Below are 16,124 nucleotides of genomic sequence, written 5' to 3'. Positions count from 1 at the left end.
GATTTTGGGCACAGTGGAGCAGAAGGTATTTCTTCCCCAGGAAAATGTCACCTCCATCCAATACATGGTGCGATTGATACTGCGTCATCACAGGGTGTCAGTGCACCTGTTTATTCGCCTTCTGGTGAAAGAAGGATGCGTCTTTCGAGTACATCCAATACGGGAGGTTGCATGCCCGTCCATTCCAACAGGACCTCCTCTCTCAGTAATCAGGGTCCCACCTCTTCCTTAATCAGCGAGTTCAACTGTCACCCAGGACTTGGACATCTCTCCTTTGGTGGCTGAATTCCTCTCACCTACTGGCAGGCAAGAGGTTTGCATTGTGGGAATGGATTCTCCTCGCCACAGACTCCAGAGGATGGGGGGCTATGACTCGGAAGACACTTTCAGGGCAGCTAGACCCTGCTGGAGGCAGTACTGCCCATAAACATTCTGGAGTAAGGGCCGTGTTCTATGCTCTTCAAGTGGCACATCCTCTGTTGAAGGGTCAGGCCATCAGAGTGCAATCCGACAATGCCACAGCTGTGGCGTACATCAACAAACAGGGCGGTACCAAGAGTCGGTCCGCCATGAGGGAGGTAAGAAGCATTCTTCTCTGGGCAGAGGAATATGCAGTAGCGATATCGGCAATTTTCATACCAGGGGTAGCAAATTGGGAGGCCGGTTACCTCAGTCGACAGGACATTCATCCGGGAGAGTGGATGCTCAATATGCAGGTATTCCAACAACTGATTCAGCGTTTGGGTCTTCCTCAGGTAGATCTTATGGCGTCGAGACTGAACCATCAACTGCCACGTTACTGCTCCAGGACAAGAGATCCACAGGCAGTGGCGGTGGATGGTCCAATAGCTCCTTGGCGGTTTGTTTGTCTACCTGTTTCCACCACTCCCACTCCTTCCTCGTCTGCTGCAAAGAATCAAATGAGAAGGGGTAAAGGTTCTGTTGGTGGCTCCAGATGGGCGTGGCATTCTAACCTACACTTCTACTGATAGACGACCCGTGGCCTCTTCCTCTGCAAGAAGATCTACTGCAACAGGGTCTGTTTATTTATCAGGAACAGGGTCTGTTTATTTATCAGGAACAGGGTCTGTTTATTTATCAGGAACAGGGTCTGTTTATTTATCAGGACTTAAAGTGGCTTTGTTTGACGGCGTGGCTGTTGAAAGGGTTATCTTAAGAAAGAAGGGTATCCCTTCCAGGGTGATTCCTACTATGTTAAGGGCTAGAAAGGAAGTTACCTCTAAGCACTATCATCGCATATGGAAAGCATATGTCGCGAGGTGTGAACGCAAGGGTGCGCCACCGTCAGAATTCAATTTAGCCAGGCTGCTTCTTTTTCTACAGGCTGGTTTATCAGCAGGTCTTCGTCTGGGAACTTTAAAAGTTCTAGTATTGGCTTTGTCGATTTTTTTTCTTTTAAAAGCGACTAGCATTATTACCGGATGTCCAGACTTTTCTACAAGGGGTTGTCTGTTTACAACCTCCATTTGTACTTCCTACGGCCCCATGGGATTTGGTCCTATTTTCTCCAATATTCCCTATTGAACCTTTACAAAAAGTGGAATTACAATTTTTTTATCATGGAAAGTGGTTCTCCTGTTGGCGCTCGCCTCTGCTAGGCGTGTGTCTGAGCTATGAGCGCTTTCTTGTCGTCCGCCTTACCTCATTTTTCATGAAGATAGGGCTGAGCTACGCACGCAGTTATCCTTTTTGCCTAAGGTAGTGTCTGCGTTTCACATCAAGCAACCGATTGTAGTTCTAGTGTTTAAAGAGGATTCTTCAGCTTCCAGATCCCTAGATGTTGTCCGGGCTCTTTGGATTTATGTTGATAGGACAGCATCCCTCCGGAAGTCGGATACGCTGTTTGTTCGATATATGGCGCGGCCAGGTTGGCCGGCTACTATTTCTAGATGGATTTGTCTGACAATCAGACAAGCCTATCTGGCTGCATCAAAGCAACCACCTACAACAATCACAGTGCATTGTACGCGCTCGGTGGGTCCTTCGTGGGCGGCTGCCTGTGGGGTTTCCCTGACCCAGCTTTGTCGGGCAGCCACTTGGTCGTGCCGGCATACTTTTGCAAAGTTTTACCGTTTTGACACGTTTGCGGCTTCTGCTTCACAGTATGGCCGTGCTGTTTTGCAGGATTCTCAGTGCTCTCCCACCCGGGATGTGAGCTCTGGGACGTCCCCACTGTACTGAGATTCTAGTGTCCCCTAGTGGATGAAGGAGATAACAGGGTTTTGGTACTTACCGTTAAATCCCTTTCTCCGATTCCACAGGGGACACTGGGCGCCCACCCGGCGCTGTTCCACCTGCATTTGTTATTGTTCTGCCAGGTTTGGACAGTCAAGTTTTTTTTTCTTCAAGATCTGCTTGATTTGTTTGCATATTTGCTTGTTGTTTATGTATGTTCTAGTTCTCTTCTCCTCTGTTATTCTATTTCCGGCTCTCCTCGGGCACAGTTATTTAGACTGACCTGTAAGGGGTATAGAGGGGGAGGAGCTAGCTACTATTCATATTTAATAAAGTGCCAGCTCCCGGTTATCCAACACCTATACCCCACTGTACTGAGACTCCAGTGTCCCCCTGTGCAATCAGAGAAAGGGATTTAACGGTAAGTACCAAAATCCTGTTTTCATCGTGTAGTGGATATGCACCTTTAGGCTGTAAGGGTGAGGAGATTGATCTGGATTCTAAGGGGGATAGGGAGCCAATGAAGGAGGTTGCAGTTAAGGGGAGGCAGATGCCAGAGAGGAAAATGAGATGTGCAGCAGCATTAAGAATTGCTTGAAGTTGAGAGAGGGAACATAGAGAGAGGCCAGAAAGTAGATGATTACAGTAACCAAGGTGGGAGCTGAAGATGGCATGGATGAGCGTTTTACTGACATCTGGGGTGAGGGAAGATTGGATCCTAGAGATGTCACAGAGATTGAAGCCCCTGGGAGAGTCAGAATGTGGGGAGAGAGTGGAATCGGGAGGAATAAAGGGTGACACTGCCCGGTCTTTAGGCTAGTAAACCTATTTGGCCTTACAGTGCTTGGGTTACAATGCAAATATAATGGGATCTATTTTTGGGGGTTGTATTCTATGTACTACAGGAAGAAAATGTAACTTTTTATTGCTAATGCCCCTAAAATTGAAGAAATTATTTTATTCTGGTGCGCTACCAAAAGTGCCCAGTCCACCCGGGATATCATCCCCATATCTAGTGGGAACACAGCCCTCTGTTACTGAGAATGGTCACTTTGCTTTTTTTTTTTTTTTTTTTTTTTAGTATGTCTGTACCAGTAACTTTGAGAAGGATTCTAAGTAATATTATAAATATTTAGAGTAACTCCACAATGTGGTACCTAACATTGGGTCTCATGAAGCACTCCCACTTCTCTTATCTTAACCCTTCCCCCCATTTGTCAGCTTGCTGCTGAGGAGTGAAAGTGTTCATGTGGGACTCATGGGGAGATGTATCTGGAGAGAGAGAGTACCAACCAATCATCTCCTAAACTGTCACGTTACAGGCTGCATTTGAAAAATGTCACGAGCTGATTGGTTGGTACTTTCTCTGTCCACTTTCTTTTCTCTATTTCTCTCTCTCGTTATATCTTGAGTTAATTTGAACAACACCCTTTGGTTCAGATATTTTAAAAATACAGCATATATATATATATATATATATCAAATTTTGGGTTTACTCAGTCTTTGAGAAACAAAATTGCATAACACTGTCATTTTGGATTTTTAGTTTACCAAGCGAGATCCGGAAGACACAAAAAGTGCCGACTCTGATAGAGATGTTTTCAATGAAAAACCATCAAAGGAAGAAGTGATGGCAGCCACACAGGCTGAAGGGCCGAAACGCGTTTCTGACAGTGCGACTATTCACACCAGCATGGGGGACATTCATGTCAAACTGTTTCCTGTTGAGTAAGTGTCTTATTAAATGTTTATTAATATACCAGGGGTATGTCATGTTACAGAATGGTGTTTATGGCACTGGCAAAGCCTTTAGGTGGGGTAATTGGTAACTCTGAATATTAGAATACACAAGGTTATGTGTGATATTTGTAAGGCATAATGCACCTTCCTAATGTAAACTGCATACATTAGTAGTCACATTGGTGTTCTGTGCCTGTGATAAATGTTCCTACAGCCCTATGCTTCTGTATGTAATGCCAACTGTCGGGATGCCTCTTGTCAACGGCATCACGATGATTGGTAACCCTCCCCATTAGTGCCTAAACTTAAGTCTCCCCCATCCCCCACAACCCTTTAGAGCCTAACCCTATATCCCCTAGGGCCGGGGTTCCCAACCACGGTCCTCAAGGCACACTAACAGTCCAGGTTTTAAGAATAGCCATAGTTAAGCACAGGTGACTTAATTAGTACCTTAGTTATTTTGATTTAACCATCTGTGCTTAAGCCTGGATATCACTAAAACCAGGACTGTTAGTGTGCCTTGAGGACCGAGGTTGGGAATCACTGCCCTAGGGAGTGGCCAATCCTAACCTTACACCCCCCCCCCCCCCTCCTCCCAAGCTCGCACCGACAAAACCTTACCCCAAACCCGCTGTGCTGCCTAAACCTTTTCATCTTTCTTCTTCTCGTCGGGATTTAGATCGGCTGCATCATAACTACATCCCAGTCACAGAATGGTGACACTTAATAGTCATATAATTTACACGAGGGAGTGCATTACACCATGTAAAAACTAGCAGTCTCCTGTAAATTGTGATATTGTTTTTCAGATATTTAGAGCACACTTACAGAGCCTGCATGGTATAGAGCCACTCATTTTATGGAGTTGTCACCATAGTTTTAGGGTCACTTCTGTGCTCTCTTGTAGATGGTCCCCAACCTTCAGAACAATAGAATTCAACAATTGCAGCTGGGTCTCCTTATTAATACACTGTATGGAAATAATGACTTGTGCATATGTTGCGAGGCTGTGACCAGCATCAATAATGCAAGTCTGGTAAAGACCTATAATTCTTTACTGCAGATGTCCCAAGACGGTGGAGAACTTCTGTGTGCACAGCCGCAATGGTTACTACAACAGTCATGTATTTCACCGACTCATAAAGGTAAGTGGGTGGCATGGTCACCTACAGTAAATCTACACAGTATTGTCAGGTCTGGTAGTAAAGGCTGCAGTGTTTGGAAGCGATAAATACTCCAAGACCTAAAGTTTATTTTTGTGTTATTTGAGTAGAAATTTTTTATTTTTAATTTTTTTCTTTATAACCTATAGGGGCTGAATCAGATGGCATGCATCCATGTGACTGCGCCGTTGGTATCCATACCCTTGTGTGTATATAGCAGTCATCCTTACCAACGCACACGTGCACCAGCCCTATACCTTGTGTAAGAGAGCCATCCAGATCTCTGCGCTAAAACTAGCAAGTTGTGTCTGCTAAATGGAATTGCGTGTAGCCAGTGTGTTTTTCAATAAATATTCCTCTAGATGAGAATAGAAGTGATTGCTATTTTAGCCTGTGCGTCTCCAACATGCAAAAATGTATATGGTCAGGGAGGTATTAACCCAGTCACCCCAGAATCCGAAGCCAAGGATGTGGTGTTTGGTAATATTGCTCTCACATGAGAAGCCCCTGTCTATTGTATACTGCTGCACGGGTCATAGGGTGAGTAAGTCCCCCATCTCCTGATTGCACGGCTCCCTGCAGGAGGGAAGTATTTAATATTTCTACTATCACTAGTCGTGTAACTGCCCTGGGGCTTTTGTAAGGGTTTTCATAATAAATGCCACAGTGCAGGTGCTCGCAGAGGGGATAATAAATGTACGTACACCATTAAAGTCCATACCTGTGGGCTTATTACTAAATAATGCAGTTAATGTATTAATTTGGATAATTGCAAACTGGTGATATTAATAGTTTATTCACTTGTGCAGACTCAGGATTTCACTGAGCATTACCTGCACACCGTGCCATCACATTGTCACGGCTCAGTTCACACCCTGCAATGACCGATTTCACAGAAAGGCAGATCTATCCAAGTTGCATCTGACCAAAAATAATATAGATCTATGTAAAGATGGTCATATCTGCAGTTGCACTTGCGCTGTATGTAAAAACTAACCATTTATGTCTATGAAGAGATCCGTGCGACTCTATGCAATATGCAGTTCCCATTTTGACACCTAAAAGGACAATCTTTTAGCTGTCTAACTTGCGTACCGATCCCTTCTATGCCAGTGTGTGAGGTTCTGTGTTCTCCAAAGGAGATCTGCATATGTTTATTTCTCTTTCATCCACTAGGGGACACTGGAGGTGCTTACGCTGGGGTATAGAGGCATGGATAACTGGAGCCGGCACTTAAAATAATTTAGAAGTGTGAAGCTCCTCCCCCTCTATGCCCCATCAGCTTTCAGTTTAGAAAATGTGCCTACGGAGCTGGTCACAACCTGCTGTGCTCCAGCAACACATTTATTTTATTTATTTAGGTTTTCTTTATTTTTACATCTTTTGACACTTTTAGGTACCCTTCGCCACTTCTATAAGGACAGGGTGCCAGGTACCCGGACCCCACCTTTAGAGGAGGCAGGAAGGAGTGCACAGCACTTATTTGAAAAGCACTGACAGCTCCTTACCGCCACAGCACATTCTCAGCAAGGAAGAAGATACCGCCACAGCACATTCTCAGCAAGGAAGAAGAGAAGTGCTGAATGCTGCACACTGCCCAGCGGTTTTACATAATTAGAATGCTGGGCAGCTAATGCAGAGCACTATGCTCTCCCGCTGGTAAGCGCGGCACCCGGCTCGGCCTGGTGCGGGGCAGCTGATTAAGTGCGTTACAAGCGCGGCCACCTGCTCTCCTTCCTCCCGCCGGGCTCACTCTCTCCCCGCTGTTTCAGTAACGCAGGGCAGGGGATAAGTGCTCTACAAGCGCGACCAGGCGCCTGCTCTCCCTCTCCCCGCTGTTACAGTAGCACGGGGCAGCTGACAGGCGCCTCTCCCTCCTTCCGCCCGGCTCTCCCTCTCCCCGCTGTTACACGTAGGGTAGAGAGACGGTAAGCGGTCCGCTGTACACGCTGTGTGGCGTGCGGGGGGGGAGGTTAATGGCCACAGAGGCCATCTTGTAAGGAGGCTGATAGCCCTTTAGGGCATAAAGAAGGGGGGCAGAGCTTAAAGGCAGCGCGGGTCTCTTTCCCCTACACGGAAAGCGGCTGTATAACAGCAGGGCTGCCGTTCATTACACAGCAGCTCATACACTGCAATCTCCTATATAGGAGATTGCAGTGTAAGACACAGAAGGCTGGATTCCTCTGCTGCCATTCCTGTGCTGCAGGACAAGTACATCTCCTGATTACATCCCTGGTAAAGAGTTTGTAAGTAACTGGGGTGTAAGTGCAGGGGAATCTGATCTGTGGGAGGGGGTTTCTCCTCCTCTGTGTCCCACAGCCTTCTTGTTTTTATATGTCTGTCTTTTCTGTTTTATGCTGTGTTTCTCTGAGTGACTGTGTGTACCATGTCCAACAGAAACAAGGCCTCTCAAAGGCTGTTTGTCTGTTCCAAGTGTAACAACAAACAGACCAAGCCACAGGCCATCTACGTTATGTGATGATTGTATAACAACGGATTCATAGAGGGCGATTACTAGCCATGGGTCACTGACATGGTAGGAGTTATGTCAAATTTAACATCGGAGTTGGCTGAGGCGCACAGGTCTCAACCTCCCTGGGTAGCTGACTTAACCAAGTCTCTAGACACTCTGGTTCAGGTGATGGGTACAGCGGTGCCTACACACTCCACTTCCTACCAAAGCCCATCTCAAAAGCGTATTCTAATGACTGTTTTCCAGTCAGAGGAGTCGGACGAAGAATTCCTCGCCACAGAAGATACCGTAGAGGATGAATTGGAGGAAGTTTTACAAGAAATTAACAGGGCCTGGAAACAATTCCAAATTTCAAGACCTGGGTTCAGATCCCACGTCCACTGACTATTTAATGTGTATCCACAGATGGTGCAGAGGGTAAAGCACCTGTTCTGCACCTGGGCGTAGTTTTCAGTGTAGCTTCCCTTTTCCATCATCCATGATGGAGAAGTGGGAAACTCCTCCTCCTCCTGTAGATGTCTGTTTCCCGTCTCACTAAGAAAACAGCACTTCCGGGGCCGGGAGCTACTGTTTCAAAGGACACTTCGGATTGTAAGTTGGAGACAACACTAAGATTTATATATACCGCAACGGGAGCTCAACTTAGTCCTAACCTTGTTACCGCCGGGGTTAACAAGGCTGTGGTTTGCTGGGCTGACCAGCTGATTTCAGGTTTGGACTCGGGTACTTCCAGAGCAGAATTATGTCTATTAGCAGAACACATACGTGAGTCTGCAGTTTACTTGGGAGAAGCTTCAAAGGATATTAGTCAGATTAGTGCTCGCATATCTACATCTGCTATTTCAGGACGCAGAGCTCTGTGGTTGCGCGCTTGGCAGGCGGACGCAGAGTCCAAGCGTGCGGTTGAGGGTTTACCATTCACGGGTGACATGCTTTTTGGCCCGGAATTGGACAAGTGGATATCCCAAGCCACGGGGCGGTAAGTCCTCTTTCCTCCCGTCTACTGCTCCAGATCCCAGAAGACCTTATACTGGACCTTCGTTTCATTCCTTTTGAGCCCCTCATTCCTTTCATGGTAGAGCCAGAGATCCTACGCAACCGAGAGGAGGTAGAGGTCGTCCACACACGGTTGCACGAAGACCGGAATCTAAACCAGCTGAGAAACAGGTGGCATGACTGTTTTCCGTCCCACCTGGGGTCTCCTGCAGTGGGAGCCCACTTGCAAGAATTTCAAGTTCTACAGGAGGCTATCAGGTCTCTAGTAGTGTCATCTGTGTTAGTTCTGGTTCCGGAGCATCAGCGAGGTGTGGGGTTTTACTCAAGCCTGTTTGTAGTGCCCAGACCGGAGGGTGCGGTCATGGCCATCTTGAACCTCAAGTCCTTAAACCTGTATCTAAAGATGTATCGTTTCAAAATGGAATCTCTGCAGTCCGTTGTTGAGAGCTTGGAACCAGGGGAGTTCCTATTATCCCTGGATATCAGGGATACTTATCTCCATTTTCCCGTGGGAACCACACCAAGCTTTTCTGCATTTTGCCATATTGAAAGATCATATCTTCGGCTCCCCGCATATTCACCAAACTCATAGCAGTCATGATAGCTCTCTTTCGGTCATCAGGAGTGAACATAATCCATTATTTGGACGATCTGTTGCTCAAGGCTCCATCAGTATCTCTTCTATCAGATCAATCACAGAGGTTAGTCCAGATGGTCCTCAGACCAAAGAAGGTGTCAATGCTTCTTTGTCTGCGTCTCTTTGGAAAGATGGTAGCTGCTTTCGAGGCACTACAGTTCGGCTGGTTTCACTCCAGGGGTCAGGGTCTCATCTGCTTCTACAACGACAGATCCGTCTGAGCCCGGTTACCAGAGTGGCCTTCTCTGGTGGACGCAATCCACCAATCTTTTATCGGGCCGGAGATTCCACAGGGGACACTGGACGCCCACCTCAGCGCTCTTTGCCTGCCTGTTAGGCTTGTTCCGTATGTTGTATGATTCAGTTATTGTGTGTTCTTCTCTCCTTTTTTACTCCGCTTGTTCTCCATCTCCTCTCGGTCTTCATTTTCTAAACTGAGGGCTGATGGGGCATAGAGGGGAGGAGCTTCACACTTCTAAATTATTTAAAGTGCCGGCTTCAGTTATCAACGCCTCTATACCCCATCGTAAGCACCTCCAGTGTCCCCTGTGGAATCAGAGAAAAGGATTTACCGGTACGTACCAAAATCCCATTTTTACTGAAAGCGTAGCGCGCTTTATTTTTGTGCTAAATCACATGGCAGCTCCCACTAACTATGCAACTGGTCAAATTTGTATGTGATCTCACAATCTCATGTTTACGGCAAATATTGTGGAAACCTATAATATAATAATCCACTATACATTTTACTTCCACACAGGGGTTCATGATTCAAACAGGAGACCCTACTGGCACAGGAATGGGTGGAGAAAGTATTTGGGGAGGAGAGTTTGAAGATGAGTTCCACTCCACACTAAGACATGACCGTCCGTACACTGTCAGTATGGCCAATGCTGGCGCTGGTACCAACGGCTCCCAATTCTTCATAACAGTAGTGCCAACTGTAAGAACACTTTATACTTACTGATCATTTGTAATATATTGTGCTCTGCAACCTATACTGCAGTGTGCCTAAGTAAGCCATTTCCAGCAATGCCTGTCTACCTCTAAGAGGTTTACCATATTGATATTGTTGTTTGCTTGGTTTGTCTGGGTTACACTCTGTTATACAGCTACACAAATAGGGGATGTAGTCAGCATACCATCGTGCGAGATACCGGCGGTCTAGATATCGGCGCTGAAATCCCAACCATAGGCATCCCGAAGGTAAGTATCGGGTTTTAGGGGAGGGTTAAGCACTAGGGGGAGGTTGGCTGTAGGGTGCGGGGAGGTCAGGTTTAGGCACCCGGAATTGAGGGTTAGGGTGAGGTTGGGTTTAGGGTGCGGGGAGGATAGGTTTAGGCACCCGGAATCGAGGGTTAGGGTGCGGGGAGGGTGAGTTTAGGCTGTGCGGGGAGGGGGTGGATAGGTTTAGGCACCCGGGATCGAGGGTCAGGGTGCAGGGAGGGTGAGGTTGGGTTTAGGCTGCGGGGAGGGGGTGGATAGGTTTAGGCACCTGGGATCGAGGGTTAGGGTGCGGGGAGGGGGAGGTTAGGCACCGGGGAGGGAGGCTTAGGGTTGGGTTAGGATTAGTGGTACAGGTTGAGTCTCCCATATCCAAATATTCCGACATACGGAATCTTTTTAGCACGACTAAGATAATGAAACCTTTGCTCTTTGATGGATCAATGTACACAAACTTTGTTTAAGATACAAAATTATTAAAACTATTGTATAAAATGACTTTCATGTTTAATGAGCTGTATATGAAACAAATTAATTTCATGTATGTACACAAACTTTGTGTGAGCCAGAAAAGTTTTTAAAATATTGTATAAAATTACCTGCAGGCTGTGTGTATAAAGTGTATATAACACATAAATGCATTCTGTGTTTAGATTTGGGTCTCATTCACAAGATATTTCATTATGATATGTAAATATTCCAAAATACGGAATATTCCGATATCCAAAATACCCCTGTTCCCAGGCATTTTGGATACAGTTGGTATTCTGACCGACGGCATCCCGACTGCCGGGAACCCATACCCAACCCCCACCAACAGAATTGGTAAAAAGGGTTCCTATACAACAGATGGTGACCGTGCGTTGTGTAATGCTATTCTAGTAACAAATCCTGCTAGTAGCAAACCTTTTACAAGGGCAGTACAAGTCTAAGCATTTATCTGTTCCAACCCTCCATGTATGACCTCTTATTCTGCAGCAGTGCTCTTCCTGGACATCCTTGTGGCTGTAAATTCCCTTTGAGACTCACATTATCTGTAAGAGGGTATTACACGTCTTTTACAAGCCACAATTCTGTGTTGTAGAATAGTAATACTAGATCTTATCCAGTTCATGTGGCTTTTAGTTCATCTGGTATTAATGTTTTAATTGACAAAAATGAAGTCACTGGATGATCCTGTAGGGACTGTTAGTGTGTTTAAAAGCCTCACAGCATGGCTGTCTTTCTTCTAACAGCCCAGGCTTCCCCGAAACACAATGCACATGTGTATGATTCTTCACTGCATGTTACGTCAGTATGTTCCTGCTGTACACTCCTCCCCCTAGTATATGGTAATGTGCTGTATCTGATAGGGTGGCTGGACCCAAGTTATCGCTCATACAGTATCTGTTGTCTCTTCTCTCACAGCCTTGGCTAGACAATAAACACACAGTCTTTGGGCGGGTAACCAAAGGAATGGAAGTAGTCCAGAGGATCTCAAACGTGAAGGTTAATCCGAAGACAGATAAACCGTATGAAGACATCACTATCATTAGCATCACTGTCAAGTAACTTGTTTTTAATCCTGTGGTATATGTACATAAGTAATTTGTGTTTTTACATATTGTTGAGCGCACATTCAATTATTGACAGTGTTCACTATATATTTTATTAAAAAATTAAAAAACAAAAAAGTAAATCTGTGTACTTGTGGTGTTGTACTATTTTGTATTAATTTTCGGTACAAAACAGAAAAACTTTTGCTATCAGCGCTAGCAATAATATACTGCAGATCGGTGTGTGTGTGTGTGTCGCGCAAATAAAACAAAGGGGATTTTATCATGATGTGCAGGCTCGGTTCTACTCTGTTCCGTTCGGGTTTTTTTTTTCCCGCATCTTATTGGGTTACAGCTGTCACGAGTTTTGGATAGCCAATAAGATTCGGTAAAAAAAAAACGAACGGAACCGAGTAGAACCGAGCCGGCATATCCCTAGATCAAAGCATTTAAGCCTGCAGCCCAGCGGCAAGGGACCCCTTCTTTCTGCAGGTCCCTACACTAGCATATATGCCCAGCACACCATTACATTGCAGTTACATGTACTCACCTCCCAGATACAGAGGGACATATCTATACAGGGACTGGCTGTGAGCCACACCCAACTAGGCCTTTTATAGCCTTAACTAAAAGCTGCCATGATAACACAATGTAAAATTTTGAAACAAAACAAAAACTTTTGCAATTCATTTTCGGTTGCCGGTTATAATCGTCGATGTGACAAACACTAGAAATAGTTACGTGCTGCATTTCTTCTGAAATGGATGTGAACCAATGTAGAAAAGATATATAGTTAAGTAACAATAGTGAATCTGGATTATATAAAGAACGTTTAAAGTACTCACTCTATCCTGCTTTTCTACTTCAGGGTCCATAGAAGGTTCAGCGGAAACCTTGGTGGGGTATAGCTGATGACAACGACATCCGGGCCCATGCAGTTAAATTTTTTTCTCCCAGCACCTATCAGCAAACCAGCTAAAAGGGTCTTGCTATCGTCGCAAACTAATGTATGCGATGATGATGAGTCTGACTCTGAGACCGCAGAAGCATCTAGTCTCTGCTTACCCTTTTGCTGAGAATTATTTTTCCAAATGGGAGAATCCACCGGTGGTGGATTCCCATGTCACGCGCTTAGTAAGAAGCGCAATGCTTCCTATGCCTTCCATGTTGTCCCTGAAAGATGTTACAGATAGGAAGGTAGAGGTATGCCTTAAATCTGTTTATTCGCTTTTTGGGGCTGCATGCAAACCAGCTATGGCCATTTGCTTGGTGGCTCGGGCCATGGAATGTTGGGCTAACAGCCTTGAAACATCCTTAGCCTCTAATGCTACCAGGGAACAGCTGAATCTGGTGGGAAATCTCAGATTCGGCTACCTATATAAATGGCAACTTTGGATATTAGCCTACTAAATGCCAGTGTTTCTTCGGCGGCCATTGCGGCTCGCCGCTCTCTGTGGCTCTGTTCTTGGAGAGCTGATGCGGAATCCAAGAAGGGGTTGGAATGTTTGCCTTATGCCGGTAAAGTCTTGTTTGGCCCTGATCTAGACAAGATTGTGAATACTTTAGCAGCAGCTAAGGCGGCTTGTCTGCCTTCTGCTCCGGCCTCTTCGGGGGTTCGTACTCCATCCTCGGACCTATCGGGCCACAGGTAAAGCTAGAACTCAGTCCTTTCCCAGGCCATCCACCGCCAAGAAATCTGCCAGGCCTAAGAATCAGTCCTGGAGTACCAGACGTCCAGCTGCCAAGCCTGATGACAAGCCCTCCGCTTGACGGGATGGGCCTCTTCCTGGGGGACCCTAGGGTGGGAGGCCGACTTCAGTTCGCCCAGTACTGGTGTACTTATTCCTGGGTGAAGGAAGCGGTCTCTCTGTGGTACGCCCTCTCCTTCTGCAGACAGCCTCCCCATCAATTCTTTTGCACAGGGCTTCCTAAAAAACGCGGACAAGACTTTGGCTATGCAACAGGTGGTACAATCCATGCTACAGGCAGGAGTCATTGTACCGGTCCTGATGTCCCAGCGTATTATTCCAGCCTTTTTCTAGTCCAGAAGCCAAACTGTTCTTGCCGTCCTATTCTCAATCACAGGTCCCTGAACAAATTTCTCAGGGTACCCAGGTTCATAATGGAGATCCTACGCTCATGTATACTGGCTATGAAACCTGGGGGTTTTATGGATATTCAGGATGCATACCTGCATATTCCGATTGGTGAGCTGAAACAATGTTTTCTCAGGTTCGCTGTGTCACAACATTTCCAGTTTCAGGCTCTGCCATTTGGCCTTGCAACTGCACCTCGGGTGTTTACAAAGGTCATGGCGGTAATGGCAGCCTATCTGCGGCTGCAGGGGATCCGCCTGTTACCATACCTGGAGGACCTCTTGCTACTAGCAGGGTCTCCAGCGATCCTTCACCACCACCTGCAGCTAACTAAGAAGTCCTCACTGATTCCGTCTGAAAGGATGTTCCATCTGGGAGTGCTGTTGGCTTCGCAACAGCAAAGGACTTGAGCACCCAATCATATACGGACTCAAATGATGGTACTCTCTCCGAAGGTGCGCCTGTCTGACAGACGGTACAACTCACCAGGGGGCGTCCCTTTTGGATCTCGGACTGGGTCCTTCTGATGACTGATGCCAGTCTTCGGGGCTGGGGCGCAGTGACAGGTCCACATTCCTTTCAGGGAAGGTGGACCGTAGAGGAATCTGCGCTTCCAATCAATATATTGAAACTGCAGGCAGTCTTCCAGGCTCTGCAGCAAGCCAGGCTGTTGCTTCACGGAAAACCCGTGCAAGTACAGTCCGACAATGCCACGACAGTGGCTCCTCTAAACCGTCAAGGAGGAACTCTAAGTCAGGCGGCAATGACAGAGGTGTCATGCATTCTGACATGGACGGAAGGCCATCTACCAGCCACATCGGCGGTGTTCATACCAGGAGTGCTGAATTGGGAAGCGGACTTCCTCAGCAGTCACGACGTGCATCCAGGGGAATGGTCTCTTCACCAAGAAGTGTTTTCAACTCCTATTGGACAGGTGGGGCCTTCCAGGGGTGGACCTCTTCGCCTCTAGACTAAATCACAAGCTGCTTCAGTACGGGTCTGGGAGAAGAGACTCCTGTGCTCCCTTGGTGTACGCTCTGTCAGTCAAGTGGACTTTCCAGTTTGTATACCGGTTTCCTCCAATCTCCATCTTTCCTTGAGTAATTTGGAAGTTCAAACGAGGGAGGCATGGTCCTGCTGGTGGCTCCAGCGTGGCCCCGATGTCCATGGTACTTGGATCTTTGGAGTGTCTCAACTGACACTCAGTGGCTGTTGCCTCAACGTCCAGACCTGTTGTCTCGGTGCTTGCCTTTTCCCAGATCTGGGTCATCTTGTCTTTGACGGCGTGGCTCTTGAGACATCCCTCCTAAGGTCCAAGGGTTTTTCTGGCTCTGTGGTTAACACCATACTCAGAGCAAGAAAACCTGCCTCTGCTAGGACTTACCACAGGGTGTGGCATACCTATTTTGAATGGTGTCATCCAAAAAGTTATGACCCCCCCAGGTGTTCAGGATATCCAGAGGGTTAGCTTTCCTGCAGGACGGTTTGGACCTTGGTGTCACTGAAGGTCCATATCCTGGCCCTTTCAGTGTAGTTTCAGCGAAGGATTGCTCCTCTTCCTGACATCCGCACTTTCTTGCAGAGGGTCCTGTGTATCCAGCCTCCCTTTGTCCCTCCTGTAGCACCTGGGGATTTGATTGTTGTCCTTAAGACTCTCCAGAGCCCTCCATTTGAGCCACTGGGCTCAGTGGATCTCAAATGGCTTATTGCCAAGACTGTGGTTTTTCTTCTGGCCATTGCTTCCGCCAGAAGGATTTGGGCGCACTCCCGTCGTTCCCCATGCCTAGTTTTTCACAGGGACAGGGCAGTGCTTCGAACTTGCTCTGGGTTCCTTCCTAAGGTGGTCTCTAGTTTCCATATTAATGAGGAAATTATTGTGCCGGCCTTTAACTCTCCAGACTTCTCGGCAGGGGAGGCCTCTTTGGATGTGGTACGTGCCCTCAGGATTTATGTGGATCGTACCAGTTCTCTACGGAAATTGAACTCTCTGTTGGTACTTTATGGTTTCCACAAGAGAGGATGGCCAGCCAATAAACAAACTTTGGTTAGATGGCTACGCATGAC

General features: G+C 46.7%; 2 protein-coding genes across 2 annotated transcripts in view; one reads left to right on the top strand and one right to left on the bottom strand.

Moving 5' to 3' along the window:
- The window catches only part of PPWD1 (peptidylprolyl isomerase domain and WD repeat containing 1), a 38,090-nt gene extending 25,983 nt beyond the window's left edge, over positions 1-12,107 (top strand). Inside the window, exons 8-11 of the mRNA XM_088444055.1 lie at positions 3,743-3,924; positions 5,000-5,081; positions 9,966-10,148; positions 11,837-12,107. Coding sequence (XP_088300181.1) covers positions 3,743-3,924; positions 5,000-5,081; positions 9,966-10,148; positions 11,837-11,980 — 591 coding nt within the window. The 3' untranslated portion in view covers positions 11,981-12,107. The remainder of the gene's footprint in view (positions 1-3,742; positions 3,925-4,999; positions 5,082-9,965; positions 10,149-11,836) is intronic.
- The window catches only part of TRIM23 (tripartite motif containing 23), a 65,971-nt gene that overhangs the window by 7,224 nt on the left and 42,623 nt on the right, over positions 1-16,124 (bottom strand). The gene's annotated exons all lie outside the window — the stretch shown is intronic.

This window comes from Taudactylus pleione, unplaced genomic scaffold (genome assembly GCF_031769625.1).
Source record: "Taudactylus pleione unplaced genomic scaffold, aTauple2 ptg000345l, whole genome shotgun sequence".
In the NCBI taxonomy this organism is placed as follows: domain Eukaryota; kingdom Metazoa; phylum Chordata; class Amphibia; order Anura; family Myobatrachidae; genus Taudactylus; species Taudactylus pleione.
The sequence above is the reverse complement of the archived record's forward strand: the minus strand, read 5'-3'. Positions and strand labels throughout refer to the sequence as shown.